This window comes from Schistocerca americana, chromosome 1 (assembly GCF_021461395.2).
Source record: "Schistocerca americana isolate TAMUIC-IGC-003095 chromosome 1, iqSchAmer2.1, whole genome shotgun sequence".
NCBI classification, from domain to species: Eukaryota; Metazoa; Arthropoda; class Insecta; order Orthoptera; family Acrididae; genus Schistocerca; species Schistocerca americana.
In genome coordinates this window covers 635,507,612-635,527,360 of record NC_060119.1, presented here as the reverse complement: position 1 = coordinate 635,527,360, position 19,749 = coordinate 635,507,612, and the positions used below count along the sequence as shown (strand labels likewise).

General features: G+C 41.9%; 1 protein-coding gene across 2 annotated transcripts in view; it reads left to right on the top strand.

The window, feature by feature from the left end:
* LOC124607495 (toll-like receptor 2 type-2) overlaps positions 1 to 17,810 on the top strand; it is a 134,729-nt gene extending 116,919 nt beyond the window's left edge. For both annotated transcript variants that reach the window (XM_047139887.1, XM_047139879.1), the window contains 2 exons: positions 7,283 to 7,487; positions 16,975 to 17,810. In XM_047139887.1, the coding sequence (XP_046995843.1) occupies positions 7,283 to 7,487; positions 16,975 to 17,286 (517 nt within the window). In that variant the 3' untranslated portion in view covers positions 17,287 to 17,810. The remainder of the gene's footprint in view (positions 1 to 7,282; positions 7,488 to 16,974) is intronic.
* Positions 17,811 to 19,749: the final 1,939 nt, after the last annotated feature.

Genomic DNA, 19,749 nt, shown 5'->3' with positions numbered 1-19,749 from the left:
CTGCACCTTGAAAATAGTTTGTTCTAAAACTATTGTTCACAAGTACCAATTATTGAACTGCTCTAATGGAACTATGTGTTTAAAGTGATCGGGTCAATCACTTCGCATTATGAGATACCCTGATACTACCGTCGATGTCGTAATGCGTCTCCTTCGTGGAGGTACAATGACCGCCTCACTCCTACCATCTCGATCCGTCGATCAGTTCATGAAGGCTGCCGCTCTCTGCACTGGGCTTTCGCCATGGAACTGTTGCTCTGCGTCCTCCTAGACGCCTCTCTGGGATGTCTCTCGGTGACCATGTATTCAGCTGCACTGCGTATGCAGACGATTTCGTCGTCGTTCTTCATAGCGGTGCTGAGGTCAAGGAGTCACTGGCATGGATTACCACCTAATGGCGAGGCTTAAGGTCCACAAACCGAGCGCTATGGCTATAGGTGCGGTGCTTCCTGCAGACAGAGCTGCTTCTTTGGCTGTAGCTGCAGCTATGCAGTGCTTAGGACTCGATTCCGCAAGTGATATGCGGCGCACGTTCGCCCTCAACTGCCGGCGCATACTGTCCCAACTTCGAACTGTGTTCTTAGAGCATCATTTACGCCCCCTCCATCTTCTAAAACGGACACAATATGCAAATGTATATTTGGCGTCACGTATCCCCCCACAGGGCACAGAAACGTCCTATTCCTCCGTCCGTTGCCTGCTGCATGCTAGCGGCATTGAGTTTGTATGTTTGCCAAGGCTTGCTATTCCAGAAAAGATACGAGACACTCACCCTTCCGCGGCGCAGGGTCGGTTTAGGTCTCTATCATGCCCCTTATGGAGCGATAGTCCTTTTCTTCGGCTCTCACACGGCGCTGTGGAACCGTTGTCCTACGATCCTTACCAGCCTGTTGCTGGTGGCCTTTGCACCACACTCTCTCACCACCTATCCAGCTTTCAGACGTCGCAACACCCGTCCTTTACTTCCGTCAATTTCCCTTCGAACTGATCTACGTCCATCCTGAGGTACTGTTAACGCGCTTGACATCCACAGAGGCGATCTACGGTTTACTTCAGCAGCACAGGTCACTGTATGTGGTTAAGGGGAAGCATCCCCACGTCGACTGGCGTGCGGTGTGGTGATCGGTGTGCGCTCTTTACCTTGCCAGTGATATATAGTCTGCAAGGTACCTTGCGGTCAGTGGGATGATATAATGCCAGTCTCGTCTTCATGGACACCCCGTTGTATGCCACCTGTTATGTTATGACGAGCATCCCTTGATGTGCCGATTGGCGAATACGTGTTCTTGGTGTGACAGATGCTGGCCATAATTACCGGTACGACTCCTCACCAGATAAATCATCGCCTGCTCCTCTTTCCGGACCTTTCCGCAAGCCATGAGCAGCTCCGTGAAGCGGATTTGTGGACACGCAGTTTTCTCTTGTTTGCTGAAGGCGAGAAAAATACCCTTGATTTTTGCCACTTCTTTAATGAACGCCGTCGTGCAGTTGTCCGCAATCCCAAATACAGACAATTTTTCTCGAATTTCTTTCGTAGTGTCTTTCTTACCCCACCCGTTGATTTGGGGTGTTGCTGCAGTGAGTAGTTGATAGAAACCATTCCCACTCTTAGAAGTGATTATTCTCTGCTCATCGGAATGTTCACACACACACAAAATCAGTTAAAAAACAAAGGAAATTACTGCTGTATATAAATAAATAAGTCATTAATGTTCTATGTACTTCTACTCCACATTGCCTAAACTTTCCTTGGTTCCTGAGGAGGGGTCTGTACATAGTGGCGAGCCCTCGGGTTGCGACCCCTGCCCACTTTGCGCCCACCTCTCCCTTTGGTCTCCAGGAAGGTTCCTTACGAAAAAAATGGTAAAGCGATAAGTGGATAATCTATGTTCGTGTCACAATTCGGCACAAATTTTTTGTTGTCGTCATTCCGTTTTGCATGTATTTCATAATGGCTGTAGTTGCCGCAGGGTCTGTTCCGGCAAACAATCATGCATGTCCGAAGGATTCTTGTAAATCGGAATAACACACGCAATGCGATATCGCATCATTTTAGGGGTCGATCGTACTTGAGATACTTATAACACTCACTATATAAGGTGCATGCCATCGATTCTTACCACATTTTATATACAATATTACACACTCTCTTACTACGTTGTGGCATACTTCCACTGAGACAATGGAACAACAGTTGGTACCTCATATCAGTCAAGGCTTCCGCTACTTTGTTTCCCTTTAGTTTGAATTATAGAACTGGAGTTCTGTCATGTATATTTTTCACACCCGTGGTCTCTCTTATTTCACATAAAAGTCGCTTTTCTCGGCTCAGAAGAGGCAAAATTCTCCAGTAGTTTCAGCTCGAATAAAAAGAGAAAAAAACATAGCCAGGTAAAATCTAGGAACTCAGTCTTCCACTAAAATTTTCGTACAGTCTTGGAAATAATAATCGACAATGCGTTACAATATTTACATGATACTAGTTCTTCCAGCGTATTCTTTCAGTTTAAAAGGAAACTTGTTTTCAAGGCAACAAGATAAGAAATAATTATTATTTGTGGTGAGCATGAGAGTAAAGGCGATTCTTACTTTTAAAGGGATGGAAAGACGACTCAAGTCTTATTATATATTTCATACACAACTAATGTTGCTTATGGATCACTAGCCTTTTCCCCATGGCTCTGACCACTTATGCATCCGACTCATATATTGGACACACCACTTCCTCGCTCTCTCTGTGTCCACATTTTCCTTGCTCTGTCTGTCCATCTGATCCTCCCACCTCTTGTCTATCGCCTCCCTCCCACTTTCTCCATATTTTCATCTTCTCCTCCCCTCTCTTTGTCCATTTTCTCCATCCCTCTCTCTGACTATATTTTCCTTTCCTTCTCTTCCCTTCATAAGATGTTACTGCCCCCATCTCTCTTTCAATCTATGACTCCCCCTCTTCCTTTTCCGCGTGCCCAAGCCACATCTACACCTTCCAGCGGCCTCAGTCACTTCCCCCTCCTCGCCTCTGTCCATTTCCTTCCCCCCTCGCTCTCTTCATCCAAGCCTCTACGCATCTCAAGCTGCCCCAGACACGCTCATAGACACGTGTAGCCTCTGCAGTAGAGTTCAATAAAGGAGATCAGTACTATTATTACTACAACAGATATGCGATGCAGGGCAGGCTACACATCAGGGGCTTGAAAATCGTTTATTTGCCTTAATGTAACGCCGCCATACAAAGCAGGCTGTTTCTGCTCCAATGTCATTGTGGTCCTCTGGGATGGCTCTTTCCAGTCTCATAGAAAAAAGAAAATGAAACGGCATTGTGCTAGCCTCCTTCAGCCGGCTTATCCTTTGTACAGTGCATTTGTAGTCCACAGTGTGATTACTAAACTACTGTCAACGAAAATGCCTACAACAAGAGTCCGTCTTTTGCATAACTCCATAAAAAATTGCATGACTGATAATACCCCTTTGGCAGCGTAACGAACTGCAACATAAATACCTCCATTGTCAATTACATCATCAGCGGCGACGAGAGAAGGCGTGGCACATATTTTCACTCGTCGCCGCTTGTGCCGCACGAAGTCCTGATGCAACTGGTATCAACAACCCCTTCGTTTTCCTTGTCTTTTTCCTACCTCTTTCCACAATTCATATAATTACGCAAACGCTGCACACTTTGCTCATAACTTATTCACTAGCAATCTACAAGCGACTTCTAGAGTGTAGAATATATAGCTAGAGGTGGAGGTTTCGACTACAAGAGTAAATGTTTCTGTTTTCATTTTCTAATTTTTAGTATGCGTGGTGTAGTATTAAGCTGATTACTCAGTATGCAGCAATTACTGCAGGTCTTGTACAAAACAGTGCAATAACTAAATAGTGACACAGAAATGAAGTACTATCAACTTTATTATTTCATTTCTTAGGATGTACCATGGGTGTGAAACGATACTGATTGCAGTTGTTACGTGCGCTGAATACTTGGGGCGGTGAATTTCCTTCTGAGTTTTGCAGCGGCTACTGGAGGAGGGAGGCGTTTCGCAGAAGTTGGTTTTCAGTGACGGAACCAAGTTTCGTGTGTGTAGAAAGACGATTGCTTTTTTGAGCACAGAACGTCCACACGTTCGAAATTCACCTAGAATTAATATCTTCTTCCAAAGTTTATGGATGTTTTTTCTTTGCAGAGAAAACGGTGACTGATTTCGTGTACGCGGACGTACTGCTGTACAATTACAGCAAGGCAGAGGAAACTTCAGTATGAAATGGGGAAGTGTGCCACCACACTTTCTTTCAGACGTTCGAACTGCCGCAGAACTGGATTGGACGTGCGTCGCAACGCGACTCTTCTTCAATGGCCCCCACTGCCACCTAGCACCATGTGAGATCTTAGTGAGGGGTTATGTCTCACATCTTGCGTTTTTTACCTCCAGTGCCACTTAATATGGAAGAATTGAAAGGAAAAATAATAAACGCAATCGCTGATATCGACTATGATGTGTTGGGACATATGGAGCCAGAATTTGACTACCTTGTTAACGTTTACCACATCACAAACGGTGTGTATGTTGAGCACCTGTAACGTCACTTAAGAACTTGGATAGGTGTTCCACCTGCTGATTAGTGTCAATTTGCTGTATGTGTTGTACGTTTCACGCAGATGTCTCTTTGAAACCACAAATGTATTTTATGACTAACATTTCGCTACACATTTCATCTACTACATTCGAATCCAGACCCCAATACGAGAAAATGAATGTATGCGGCGTACTTGTGAATACAGTCTAATCAAAGTGCCAATCGTTGATCTCTTTACTACTACAAAATATGCATAGAGCGAAATTTTGTTACAGTCACTTATTTATTGTTACTGTGCAAGGAAGAAATAGCATTATGAACTCAGAGCACGAATTCTTCGCCATCTATTGCAGCCCACCACTAGTAAGTCACACAATATCGGCGACAGAGCAACTTGAGAAACCACGCACGTTGTTTTACAGCTAACATGTTTCCACTGCATAACGTTTTATGAACGAATTTCCGCACTAAACTGGATGAGCGCGTATAGACATAGAAGAACTCCTAACCTTTGGAACAGAAATCAGTTGCCAATCTTGTTCCACAGTATTACTTAAGGGAGCTGAGTGGCTACTACTACACATGGGCTCTTTAAATCTAACCTTGAACCTCAGGGATGAGTATTTTCCCTGCAACATACCATAGCATTCCAGCACACACCTGGATTTCGTTGTCTTATTGGCTACCACTCTGTTTCTTCATTATTATTTGCATTTCAAGTGTTTTTTATGTGCTATGTCTTATTTCATTCTCTTTTTCTTTATTTTTTCATCTTGATTCTTCTCACTCGCATACATTCCATTTCTCTCGATGTTTTCTCCGATCTCATTTTCCTCTAGTTCTTAATTCCACTACCCATTTCATTCCTATTCTTCGTGATTCATCTTTGTTTGTTTCGTTCTCATCGTCTCTGGACTGATAATGGCACACTGCTTATCCGTGAACCATCTATGTTCGGCTACTCTTTCCGGCGTTTCCCGTTCTTGTTTGTCTCACCTCGCCCTCACAGCAGCTGGGTCTCTCTAATACTGAGCAGCCCCTCCCTTTTACCTTCCCCAATCTATTTCTTCCTCTTACCCGAGGAAGGATCTACTCATTCCTAAAGTTAGGATGGTTCCGTCGTGTACTTTGATATGTGTCTATCGCCTCCTGAAGACCAAAACACACACACACACACACACACACACACACACACACACACACACTTACATACACACGTAGAGTGTCTTTCAAAACGTGCAAATTTTTACATCAATTTGATCCCATCAGCATTTTACCCTTCGGTAATAATGTGTGATACAATACCATAAATCTTATACAATGCAACCATCTCATGTTAACAACTGTTTAAAAATTACCAGTGTTTCCTCGGATTAACCAACTTAAGAAAATACTGCTTTACTTTTAATCTAATTTTCGTTAGGTACGCAGCCTGCAACGTTTATCATTCCTACCACACCTTATTCGTACGTTGTCTACACGACAACATAAGCTCAGAGCTTGTCAGTATTGTGATGTGATTGCACTAAGTTTATTGTGTAACTATCTCCTCTACTCATTGGAAAACAGGTATTTACGCAAATTTTTACGTAGGATTAATGTTTCTTATGTTACCAGCATTGATTATTCATTTATTTATAATTCCACCCCAAAATTCCGAAATCGAGCAATGTAATCGCCTAAGGAAACAGTAAATCGGAACAGGTAAAGTGTGTTACACTACTCACTTACCGTGTATGCAGTATGCAGTCTGTATTTATACCGTTACTATTGCAAAAAGTTACGGTATGTCTTACCCAAACGTTAGATACGCAGCATGTATTAATATCTCCAGTTAAAACTGGTAGTTCCACACTGTCTCGGTATTTTTTCCAGATGACGTAAACATTTTGCTACGATATTTCGCCTTGTAACCACTAAGCGATTTGCAGGTGAAGCTTTAAAACAGTACACCGTCGCCTGTGATGTGCCCACTTCAGTGTTGATCACTGGTGACAAGTCATGAATGACTGTTCTATTCTGGGCATTACTTCCTTTGCGTCTTCAGTCTTTTGTCTGATTTGTTGCGGCCAATCAGGAATTCTAGAGAAGCTAAGACAAAATTGTTAATGGATGCAGGAATTTTAGTATCACGCCTACAGTCGCGTAACTGCAAACAAAGAAAAAAATAATTTTTTAACTTCAGTTGGTTAAAACTTTATGATCAACTTCGGTAAATTTCAGTCCAACACAGGAATTTGATACGTCATATAGCTTCAAATCTAAGTGCACGATACTCTTGTGCAAAATCTGGGTCTTGGAATATTGCTATTTTCGGTGCATAGACAATATTTTCCCTCAAGAACACTACGTTAACGCCTGTGGTCACGAATGAAGGTATTTCAACGTCATCAATGTGTCTATACAGCATTTGCATGTTCACTCGTAACGCAAGGAAATCGTATCCATTCGTTTGTTCTCTTGACTGCACTGCACATGAAAGATGATAGGCTCTGCTACAGTCGGACTCTGGACTGCTGCATGGTAGCTATCATCCAGTTCCTTTGTGCTATCCTGCGATGCAACATTCGTTCGTACATCCGTTTATACATGTTTGGATTTCAGTATAATAGCTCAAATTTCCATCAAGTTTAAAAGGAGAAATAAAAATCTGACTATTTCATGTGTCAATATTGCATTACATGTGACATTATTATTTCTGGGAGAGCAGCAGTGCGGACCGGGAGTGGGTTGTGGACCAACTAGTACCGCACCTGGAGACTGCGGGGGATTCCCCCGATGAAGTGGCGCTGCGTCTCTGCCTGCACGAGAGGGACTTCCCGCTGGGATCCTACATTGCTGACAACATTGTCACCTCCATGAAAACCAGCCGCTCAACAGTCATTGTCCTGTCTCAAGCTTTCGTCGATAGCCGGGTGAGTTGTAGGAAGAACGTAACAATCTAGGGACTAAAAGGCCCGTCAAGATTTGACTGTTTGCTATACACATACTGCTGCAAGCCAGGTGGCAGTGCTGTGCTCCATTGTAATCTATTGTATACAAGTCGAATTTTACGTCGACGAAACCTTTTTGTTCATTGGCCACTGCACCTGGCATTTTGTCTGGATGCCTGAAACACAGTAGTGCTGCAATCCTAAGTCATGGCTTGTGATTATTTGTTTTCGTAAGATGGATAGAGCTGTTTGGCTTTATTCAGTGTACTTAATCGGCATCGATGTAACAAGGTCAATTACACCTTCTGAAGAAGACAATTTTAAAATTGTAGATACCAAGGTCAAGGGTACCAATAAATCTTTATTTGCAACTGACTGGTTGAATTTTTCAACCTCTCCACGTTTACTGTAACGTAGTTGCTGAAGTTGCAGCCATGTTTACGCTTTTGGAAAATTAATATCTACAAGTACAAAAAAAAAAAAAAATACTTCATGTGAGATTAGGTGTCGATCCTGTGTGTAAACTGATTATGTTTCATAATTATCAACTGGTGCTGATCTGAATTTGGAGCCGATGTCTTGTAAAATAGCACACAGTCATCTGTAATGTATGGGGGATGCCGGGTATGGTATTCTCATCTTTTATTTTAAATTTTTTAGGTGCTCGTCAACATAAATTTTCTCACTTTAATTTCACTAACTTGTAGTCTATATTTTTAAGAATGTTTGTAAAATAATATATGGCTTCATAATTATTATGCGCTGTTTGCGACTGCCGTCTCCGAGACTGGGAAGGTAGTAACACGGATGGAGTTCCTTGTCACGTGTTAATATTACATGAAAAATGTAGGTGTTTAAAGTAACAAAACACTTCCTGTATTCATGTAAATTAACTCAAGCCAAAGGAACATTCAAGATTAAAATAGAACTACCCTATTTAATACTAATAATATATAGACAAGCAAAATAATTCTGATGATTCTACACAAGAAGTTCGGCAATTCAACATATACAAGAAAAAGGAAATCGTAGGCCTTCAACAATATCCTACGGCGAAAACTGTCAGCTGATAACAGCCCTGAAATAAAAATTGTTAGGACTTTACGAAATTAATCTGAAAATTTTGACAAACAAAATGGGCAGCTTCTGCTTACATTTATCAGATGCCCATTTCTTGCGGTCTATACATTGTACCAACACTTCTCTTGATCTGCTATTGGTGAATGAACCAAAACCTGCAGTACAAATAGAGCTATCACTGTCTCTGAATTGAGCTTTCTTTTGTTGTTTCTACTTTTCTTAGTTTTATTTTTTTCGGCTGGGAAAAAGCGCTTCTTGACATCCACTGAACTTTTCTTTCGGAGAAACAACAGTAGGCATAGACTAAACATTCGCTAAGCCACCGCAAGAAGGCTGCAACTGAGGTTTTCCTGTATCATTAATTTGCTTCGTGTAGACCTTCAATGATTGAATTTGCGTCGTTCTTCTGTCGTGACAGCACTTAGAGCAGTAGGCCTATAAGGATTTGGTAGATCTGTCACGAACCAGGAGGAAATTTATGGTCGCCGAAAACGTCTCTATTAAGGGCTAACTGCCACAAGTCCGCTTGGATATTTAATGGCGTAACCCTAACAGTAAATGTAGAACTCACTATTCCTGGAATGTCATATATTGTCATCGTGGTGATTTACATCCACGAATCACTTTCAGTATTCGCGTAATTCTTCCATAGTCCGTACAGTGACCGATCTAGTGGTTGAAATCGGGGGGAGCAGTAAGGAGGAAGTGAAAGTAAAGCAATGCTGCTATTTTTCTCACAGTTGAGTCCTTTAACTACAGTAGAGAAGTACGATTATCAAGGAGAAGACGAGACAGACTATGTTTAGAAATGGTTCAAATGACTCTGAGGAGTATGGGACTTAACATCTGAGGTTATCAGTCCCCTAGAACTTAGAACTACCTAAACCCAACATCACACACATCCATGGCCGAGGCAGGACTCGAACCTGCGACCGTAGCAGTCGCGCGGTTCCAGACTGTAGCGCCTAGAACCGCTCGGCCTCCCCGGCCAGCTCTACGTTTAGAGCACTTTGCCTTAGAAACAACGTGTTTCAAACATTCGTAGAAATGTTCTTCCATCATTCATCCAGAAGGGTTACTCACTCCACGGGAACCTAGTGGCCCATCACGAATAAAATGCTCTTCGAAATGCACCCGGGGAAAGATGAAGACCGGCGAAATACCGTTCTCAGTAGCAGAAACAGCACAATATATAGTAACTAGGCTATCTCGTCCTCCAGATGTGATTGACCGCACTTGCTTGAAAGCTTTTTGTGACACAATGGGATTTGGGTATAGGGTAACAGCAGCAGGAAATGGTTTAACGGGAGTAGGATTCGTTATGATAGGAAGGTAGGGGACAGAATGTGTTACTGTGAACAGTTCAGTGACAGGGTTGTTCTCATCAGAATCGATAGCAAATCAACACCGATAACTATAGTTCAGGTATACATGCTGACGTCGTAAGCTGAATAGTACGTAAAGGAATTTAAAACTTAATAGTCAAGGGGGAATGGAATATGGTTGTAGGGGAAGGAGGGGAAGAAAGGGTTTGGTACTAGGAATGAGAGAGGAGAAAGACTAATTGAGTTCTGTAATACATTTCATAGCGAATACCCTGATCAAGAATCGCAAGCAGAGAAGGTATGCTTGAGGAAGACGGGGATATATAGGAAGACTTCAGTTAGATTACAGAATGGTCCGGCAGAGGTTCCGAAGTCTGATACTGTATTGTAAGGCGTACCCAAGAGCAGATACCGACTCAGGTCACATTCCAGTAGTGATGAACAGTAGGCAAAAAGGTTAAGACAATAATTAGGAACAATGAATGCGCAAAGAAGTGGGATAGGGAAGTAATAAGGAATGAAGAGATGCACTTGAATTTCTCTACGGCTGCAGTTACTGTGAAAAGGAATAGCTCAATAGGCAGTTCAGTTGAAGAGGAAAGGACGTTCTTTAAAAAGGTCAATAACTGAAGTTGGACAGAAATACATAGGTACAAAGAAGGTAACTGCGAAGGAACGATGGGTAATAGAAGAAATACTTCAGTGGATCGATGAAAAAAAGAAGTACAAAGATGTTGCGGGTAATTCAGTAAATACATAAATACAAGTCACTTATAAATGAAATAAATAGAAACTGCAGGGAAGCGAAGGCGAAATGGCTGCAGGAAAAATCTGAAGAAATCAAAAAAGAAATGACTGTCGGAAGGACTGATTCAGCGTATATGAAGGTCAAATTAACTTTCGGTGAAATTAAAAGCAAGGGAGGTAATACTAAGAGGGCAGCTGGACTGCCACTGTTAAATGCAGAAGAGAGAGCGCATACGTGGAAAGAGTAAATTGAAGGCATGATGGGGTAAACGTGTCTGATGACGTAATAGAAGAAGAAACATGAGTCGATATAGAAGAGATAGGAATTCCAGTATTAGAATCAGAATTTAAATGAGTTTTGAAGGACTTAAGATCGAATGAGGCAGATGGGGATAGATAACACTCCATCAGAATTTCTAAAATCATTGGAAGAAGTGGCAACAAAACGTCTGTTCACATTAGTGTGTAAAACATTTGAGTCTGGCGATATACCATCTGACTTTCTGAAAAATATCATACACACAATTTCTAAGACTGCAAGAACTGAAAAGTGCGAGAATTATGCCATTATCAGCTTAACAGCTCATGCATCGAAGTTGCTGATGAGAATAACATACAGATAATTGAAAAGAAAATTGGGGATGTTAGATGAGGATGAGTTTGGGTATCTGCCACTGGTCGTAATTTCAGGGTGCACCTAATTCATATTCTTGAGGAAAACCTTGTTTCACAAAGCGCCTGGAATCGAGCGAAGGTTGGTTTATAGATTATTCATTTTATTTTGAAACCCATCTCTGTTGGTTTCTGAACATTTTTGAAAGCATTCTAAGTTGATTTCTGAACGAATCATAAGATGATTTTTGAATGTGTGCATAGTGTACGCGTTGTCTCTGCAAGGGGAATAGCCGTCGCATCTGGAAATAAAAAGAAAAACAACAAAAAAAACTTTACTGCAGACAAAAGGGGTGAGGCTATACGAGCTAAGCCGAATAATCGGGTGAATTCCGATCGCTGTCTAATCATGCAATGAAGGCTTTCACGACCGCATGTTTCAGCCGCCGAGAATTATTCCGGGTTGTATGGCCGCGGTCCATGGAAGTCTTCTATCCCTGACGTTTCGTCCAAAGCTACGTTGGACATTTTCTGAGGTGCTCCTGTTGTGCTAAGTCTTGCAGTCTTGCCGACTGACAAGTAGGACGTCGAAGGGCGGCCTAAACACGGTCTTCGACGTCCGACTCGTCAGTCGGCAAGATTCAGCACAAACAGGAGCACCTCCGAAAATGTCGAACGTAGCTTTGGACGAAACGTCAGGGATAGAAGAGTTCCATGGAGCACGGACATACAACCCGGAAGAATTCTCGGCAACAATCGCTGTTTGTTTATGCGGTTGATTGGGTGTGCGAATGATCGGCGTTGTTATAATCACTAGCGAAATCCATAGATTCAGTCTACCAGGGTGGAAGCAAACGACTAACAGAAATAATAGGTAAGAAAGATTACGTATTATCTTCTAGGTGTATCCAATAAAATAGAAGTCTGACCGAAAAATTTTGGCAGATCGCTACACTACGAAGGCCCAATTGTAAAGTCACCGGTTAGCAGGCGTTTAAGTTCTGTTATCGGAAAAGCGCCGAAAACGCGTTGTACGAACAGGTAATAACGCCTAATCGGACAATAAAGGCGGGGTAACTAAACCGTTGATTCTGGCAAGGTTAATAAAGTTAACCGGAGAATAAATTTTTACAATAGCAGGAATAGTTACAGAATGAGAAGGTAGCTTATTAGAACTAGGAAACAGAAGAAATGGGGACATCACACGGATTATATGGAAGAATATGACGATTCCAAATTTTACATAAAAGTTTGTTACTACTACTTTTCAATCTCATGTTTGGGAAACTGGAGCGTATGCATGAACACTTTTTTGCTTGTAGTAGGCCCTGTTGGCATTTGGTGTTGGTGTGTCGTGAATTATATTCTGTTGTGTTATTTATGTAAACGATGTAGGAAAAAAGGACTATTTGTGTTAAAACAGACTCGCTTATTTGGCGTGTGTTACAATTGCTGCAATATTAGAAATACCTTCTCGTTTTATGTAGCAGACAGTGGAAGAACAGACGTAATCAAATCGAAAAACCACTCCAGTCTTGGATACTACTCGTATTAACAACTTTTTCAGTATTAGACAAGGACATTTTGATTTTTCACGTAGCAAAACCTTTGATGAACTTCGATGATGTAATAGTTTCCTCCGCAGAAAGTAAAGCACTGCATGTACAGCTGTAGCAAGATTAAAGAGGAAAAAAATGTTGGACGTAAGGATTGAAGAAATGTGTACTATCTTCCTTGTCTCTTGCGTTTCCTAGCTTTTTGTTTCCCACATTTAATTGTATGTCACACAGAAGAGAACGTTATTATCTAATAGGCGATGAAGAGGGCAAATTTTCTGAAGAGTTCTTATTTTCCCTGTTACGAATAGTCACACGCAATATTAATTGCGAATTTTTTTAAGGTAGGTACGATATCAAACCGGCCGACTGGGAGCAGGAGAGGCGCCACAGGACATTTTAATTTCCATTGTCAAGAATATATGCCTGATGGCCTCTATTACAAAATATACAAGTTTGAATTCCACAGTTCGAAATAAAGTAACGTGCGATAGAAGAATGCTGTGTGATGAGGTGTGGCACCGCACTTTGGCCCACCTAAGACCAAATAACACATTTTAAACATTCTCGAACATACATGTTTAATATATTAAACCCATCAGAAAGATGTGCACTACAAAATGAACACATATTTGAAAAATCGGTTTTTTTTTAAATTTTTGTGCGCAGCTCGTGGTCGTGCGGTAGCGTTCTCGCTTCCCGCGCCCGGGTTCCCAGGTTCGATTCCCGGCGGGGTCAGGGATTTTCTCTGCCTCGTGATGACTGGGTGTTGTGTGATGTCCTTAGGTTAGTTAGGTTTAAGTAGTTCTAAGTTATAGGGGACTGATGACCATAGATGTAAAGTCCCATAGTGCTCAGGGCCATTTGAACCATTTTTTTAAATTTTTGACGTCCTATGCCAAGCGCTCGAGCGGGAGGCGGGAGGGCGCCCTTGTCAGGTATTTGCCCGGTTCGGAAATACCGTAGGTCCGGGGCTGGATATACTGCCACAGTCGTCGGAGCATACAGTTCTCGTTATCGTGTTTCAATATGACGGAACACGATTCCACTTTGATAGTAACATCTGTGAGCAGCTAAACGACAGATACCCTGATCGTCTGTTTGGAATATCCCATGGCTGGAGCTATCCAAGGATGTAGCTCGTATGGTCATTTTACTATGGGGCTACGTCTAGTCGTTGTTGTATGAAAAGCCAGTACAAAATGGAGACAAAATGGTTGGAACTGGATCCGAGCTGTACTGTACAACTCTTTCTGGAAGAGAGCGGTAGTATTTATGCACCGGCCGGTAGGCAGTTCGAACGTTTGACGTGAGCTTAAGCTGTTAATAGAGAAGTTTACGTCATTGAGAAACTAAGTACTCATTACCGGTCATTAGTTCATAATATCGACAATTTTAGATCAGTTACCATCTATATTTGCATAAATTAACGTACTGTCGTGGGAGAAATTGCGTTATCACTTGTCGTTACACAAATTTTGTTGTTTTTCTAGATTGCTTCAATTTTTTATTACAGTGGTCGGTTTCGGTACACCTGAACCATCGTCAGATGTGTAGACAAAAATAAAATAATTAATCAACATATGTTCTGAAATATGCAGTTTAATTTTGAATTGGTTCTTATTCTTACCTAGACATGCTTGATGAATTTGTAGCATCAGTTTATTTATTTTTTTATTTTCAACTGTGGCTTTCTGTATTTGGTGGCATTCTTCACTTATTAGATTCTGTTGGGGGTTGTGGCTGCATTTGATAATTTTTAGGTCCCTGGCGGTGTCTTCTGGATGTTTTTACTTCTTCACGTACTGTTCCTGACAAAACTAACTGGCTGAAATAGGAAATTGGATACCTGGATACCAACAAGCAGGAACTGAATGTCGAATTACACGTAATTCATCTTGAACTGGAACTCATTTCAAAGTCACTGAAACATTTAATGTAATGGTTTCTACCAAATGTACCCTGTGGCGTGACACGTGAAGTTTTGCTGGTAAGTTGGACGGGCTATTCTTGTAACTGATAAGGTTACATCCGTTCCGGTATGTTTGATTGTAGATTTGGTATAGTAACGATGATGGTCGGCCGCTGTGGCCGAGCAGTACCAGGCGCTTCAGTCTGGAGCCACGCGACTGCTACGGTCGCAGGTTCGAATCGTGCGTCGGGCATGGATGTGTGTGATGTCCTTAGGTTAGTTAGGCTTAAGTAGTTCTAAGTTATAGGGGATTGAGACCTCAGATGTTAAGTCCCATAGTGATCAGAGCCATTTGAATAGCGATGATGTACACTATGTGATCAAAAGCATCCGGACACCTGGCTGAAAATGACTTAAAAGTTCGTGGCGCCCTCCATCGATAATGCTAGAATTCAATGTGGTGTTGGCCCACCCTTAGCCTTGTTGACAGCTTCCACTCTCGCAGGCATACGTTCAATCTGTTGCTGGAAGGTCTCTAGGGGAATGGCATCCCTTTCTTCAAGGAGTGCTGCACTGAGGAGAGGTATCGGTGTCAGTCGGTGAGGAGTGGTACGAACTCGGCGTTCCAAAACATCCCAAAGATGTTCTATATGGTTCAGATCAGGACACTGTGGAGGCCAGTCCATTACAGGGATGTTGTTGTCGTGTAACCACTCCGCCACAGGCCGTGCATTATGAAAACGTGCTCGATCGTGTTGATAGATGCAGTCCCCATCCACGAATTGTTCTTCAACAGTGGGAAGCAAGAAGGTGCTTAAAACATCAATGTAGGCCTGTGCTGTGATAGTGCCACGGAAAACAATAAGGGATGGAAGCCCCCTCCATGAAAAACACGAGCACGTCATAAAACCACCGCCTCCGAATTTTACTGTTGGCACTACACACGCTGACGGATGACGTTCACCGGGCCTTCGCTATAATCACGCCTTGCCATCGGATCGCCACATTGTGCACAGTGATTCGTTACTGCACACAACGTTTTTACACCGTTCAATCGTCCAATGTTTACGCTCCTTGCACCAAGCCAGGCGGCGTTTGACATTTACCGACCTGATGTGTGGCTTATGAGCAGCCGCTCGGCCAAGAAATCCAAGTTTTCTGACCTCGCACCTAATTGTCATAGTACTTGCAGTGGCTCCTTGACGGAGTTTGGAATTCATACGTGATGGTCTGGATATATGGCTGCCTATTACATATTACGACCCTCTTCAACTGTCGGCGGTCTCTGTCAGCCAACAGACGAGGTCGGCCTGTACGCTTTTGTGCTGTACGTGTCCCCTTCACGTTTCCCCTTCACTATCACATCGGAAACAGTGGACCTAGGGATGTTTAGGAGTGTGGAAATCTCGCGTACAGACGTATGACACAAGTCACATCCAATCACCTGACCACGTTCGAAGCCCGTGAGTTCCGCGGAGTGTTCCATTCTGCTCTCTCCCGATCTCTAATGACTACTGAGGTCACTGATACGGAATACCAGGCAGTAGGTGGCAGCACAATGCACCTAATAAGAAAAAATTGTAAATAATAGATTTCAGCTATCAGTCGTCCTTTGGAATTTTTATTGGCAGATCTAGATTTCAGATAGAAACTAGCCATTATCAATGAACTGTGGACAAAGCTCGACCAACAGGCATTACATGCATTGACCAAAATGATAGTGCATTGTGAAGGCTAGTTTCTATCTGAAATCTAGATCTGCCAGTAAAAATTCCAAAAGACGACTGACAGATAAAATCTGTTATTTACAAATCAAAATAACGGTCGCTGCGTGCAACAGCCTCTGAATGGAGGGTAACCTGATAATAATAAGAACGTACGTACGGATACTTTTGATCACATAGTGTAGGTTGCAAGTGCCACTCTGAGGTGAAGAGGTTCGTACAGGTTAGGAATTCGTGGAGGGCCTCTCAAACCAATCAGAAGATCGACGACTCAAGAAAAAAAGCGTATAGGTAATTGTTTTTGAGTATTTGTGAGTGTAGAGGAGAGGAAGTGATTAGTGGGGATGTATAGTACACTTCGCCATACATCGCACGGTGGCTTCCGAAGTTCATAAGTAGAGGCAGATTCGTTAGCCTATTTTTCAAAGACAAACGATTTCTACCTTGTACTACTTTGACCGGAAGCATCATCTGAGCTGTTGGATTTTCTTGAAGGTGAATGATATGTTGCAGTGGTGCCGCTGGGAGCTGGATCTGGCGTCGCAGAAGGTGCACCACTTGGTGCTGTTGGAGCTGGAACGGCTGGAGCGGCACCAGCTGGAGCGGCACCTGCGCTTCCTGATGGACACGCGCACCTACCTGACGTGGCCGTCGCAGCCATCCGCCCAGCACTCCATGTGGAGGCGGCTGCGAGCCGTCCTCACCGCGCCGGCGGGGTCTCCCGCTGCGGACACTGACACTGACGGTGCAGACGTCGACGACCACACTCCTGACAACGAGCAGCAGCAGCTGCGGATGGTGAAGGCCACTACCTTCACTGTGTGACTTCGGCCGAGGAAGAGTCGCATCTATACTCTTCTTTGCAACAGACATACTGTACCTTTGAAATTGAGTGGGTCTGCGTGTTTTCCGAATAGCACTCCATTAAGTGTGGTTGATACTGATTACGATAAGGGTCCTGATTCGAAACATCTGGACCGTTCCTCTGATTTACATGCCTGTGGTAGTAGTCAGTTTTATGACTCCACGACGTTAGTACAAATATTCCTCTTAATTACCTTGCCACGTATAGACGCGACGATGGATGAAAATCTCGTGTTTGCGTTTGATGATGATTTCTGTTTTGGGCGCACAAAACAAGAACATTAACACCTATGCACGTAATCTAAATGATAAGTATGTTATAAGCGTTCAGAGGAATGGTGTGAAAGGATAGAATTCATGAATATCAGGCAAGCAAGTGCACATATGCGACCTATTGTCTAAAATGTTTCAATATCTATTTCTATTGAACGAAATATAACATGTGTTCTAGAAAACCTAAATAAAATATTACTTGCGAACGCTAAGAAAGATATTTTGAAGGGAAAGAAATTGCTCTTTTTCTTAATACCAACATCTCAACCACAATTAATTTTCATACAGCTTATCACAGATTATAATGTATATCTTCGATACTGGGTGGCATACTTGAGCTTCCATAATTGACTGGTTTCAATTATAATTAACCACTTTTGAAATATCTGAGACATCGTATCTTCACGAAAGTTTTTATTTACTTAACATTTGGACATGTTAGGACATAATGTCCAAATACCAATCCAGAGAATAATTTTTCTACCAGTTGTTGCAATATGAAGTAGCAAAATATTCGGTAGCTTCACGGAAACGTAAGCACTATAAAGCCAAATGCGTAAAGCCACGTCTTCTTTAATTATTTAGAATCCTCCAGACAGATGTTTTTTCCATTCTTTGAGAAACTGAGAACTAAAGCAACAGCGTACACAGTAACATCGTATACACAGGATTATCCGCATGTGCAAAACGATATTTTGTACAACAGCATCCCTCATACAGTTAACATGCAACGTATCTGTCAAAATACATGCCCCAAGTAAATCGTACTGTAATGGATGTAAAATACACGTACCGCATGTCATTTGTATATTTGTATCATAATCCCACATAAAACTGTCTGTGATAACCACTTAAAGAAAGAATAAGCTATTCCAAAGATATAATGTACCGAAAGGTACGCGGTACATGTCACAGAAAAATCCATAATACATATCGAATGCTGACGGTTCTATATCATCTCTTACAACATTGTACTTACACAAATAGCCATTAGCTAATAAAATCTCGTCCATTGAGAAATAAGTACGAGTATTCGGCACTGCTAAGCTAAGGAACGGATGAACTTAATATATGGGTTTCTTACTTTTCTTGCTTTGCGGCAGCAGCAGTAATCAAGTAATTTACAATATATTCGTCCGTGCTGTCTCGTTACAGTAACATATCACGTTAATAATACCCATAAATTTATTGTACTTAACTAAAGAGTCTTCCCATTAAACAAGAAAGCAATAAATGCAAATATGCCGCGAATGATGAAGTAGAATCGAGGAAAAAAATGTTTTCCTAAAAAGCCTAAATGTTGTGTGAGTCTGTGCAATGGCATAAAACTTTTTCAATAACCACATTGTAAACATCGTAACTATTAAAACGCAAGCACCATTACTGTAATTGTGCTGTTTCGTAAGAGTATGTATGTGAAAGAAAGTAGAAAAACATAGAAGCTTCCAATCAGTGGAACTTTAAACAGTAGATTAGATTTCATTCGTCTGAAAATTTTAATAGGTAATACTAAAACGAAAGTCAAGCACGCTGGAGACTCAAATGTATAAGAACAATAGGAACAAGTTGACATGGTACATGAGGTAAAAATGTACAGTTTGGTGAGGCAGATAGGTCACAGATACTAAATTAGTTTTATAAAAGTGGCTAATTGCCACTTAATGAGATCCAGAACAGACCGAGTAAAACAACATTAAGTTACAATATCGACAAGGTTTTTATTTCATATATGACGTTGCGACGTTGTATCTTACACCTACACTTACGAAGCAGCACAATTACAGTAATGGTGCTTGCGTTTTAATAGTTACGATGTTTACAATGTGGTTATTGAAAAAGGTTTATGCCATTGCTCAGACTCACACAACATTTAGACTTTTTAGGAAAACATTTTTTTCCTCGTTTCTACTTCATCATTGGCGGCATATTTGCGGTAGACTTTCACTACGCCTCGATTTATTGCTTTCTTGTTTAATGGGAAGACACTAGACATTCTCTAAGCAACCCTTTGTTGCAGGTTCTCTACACTATTTATAAGAGATTTGGATGAAATGTGTACACAACCACTGAATATGCAAAATTTAATCAAATATAAGGTCCACTTCCGCAGCTGAGAAGTCAATGCTACAAGAACACACTTCCTATGGGATT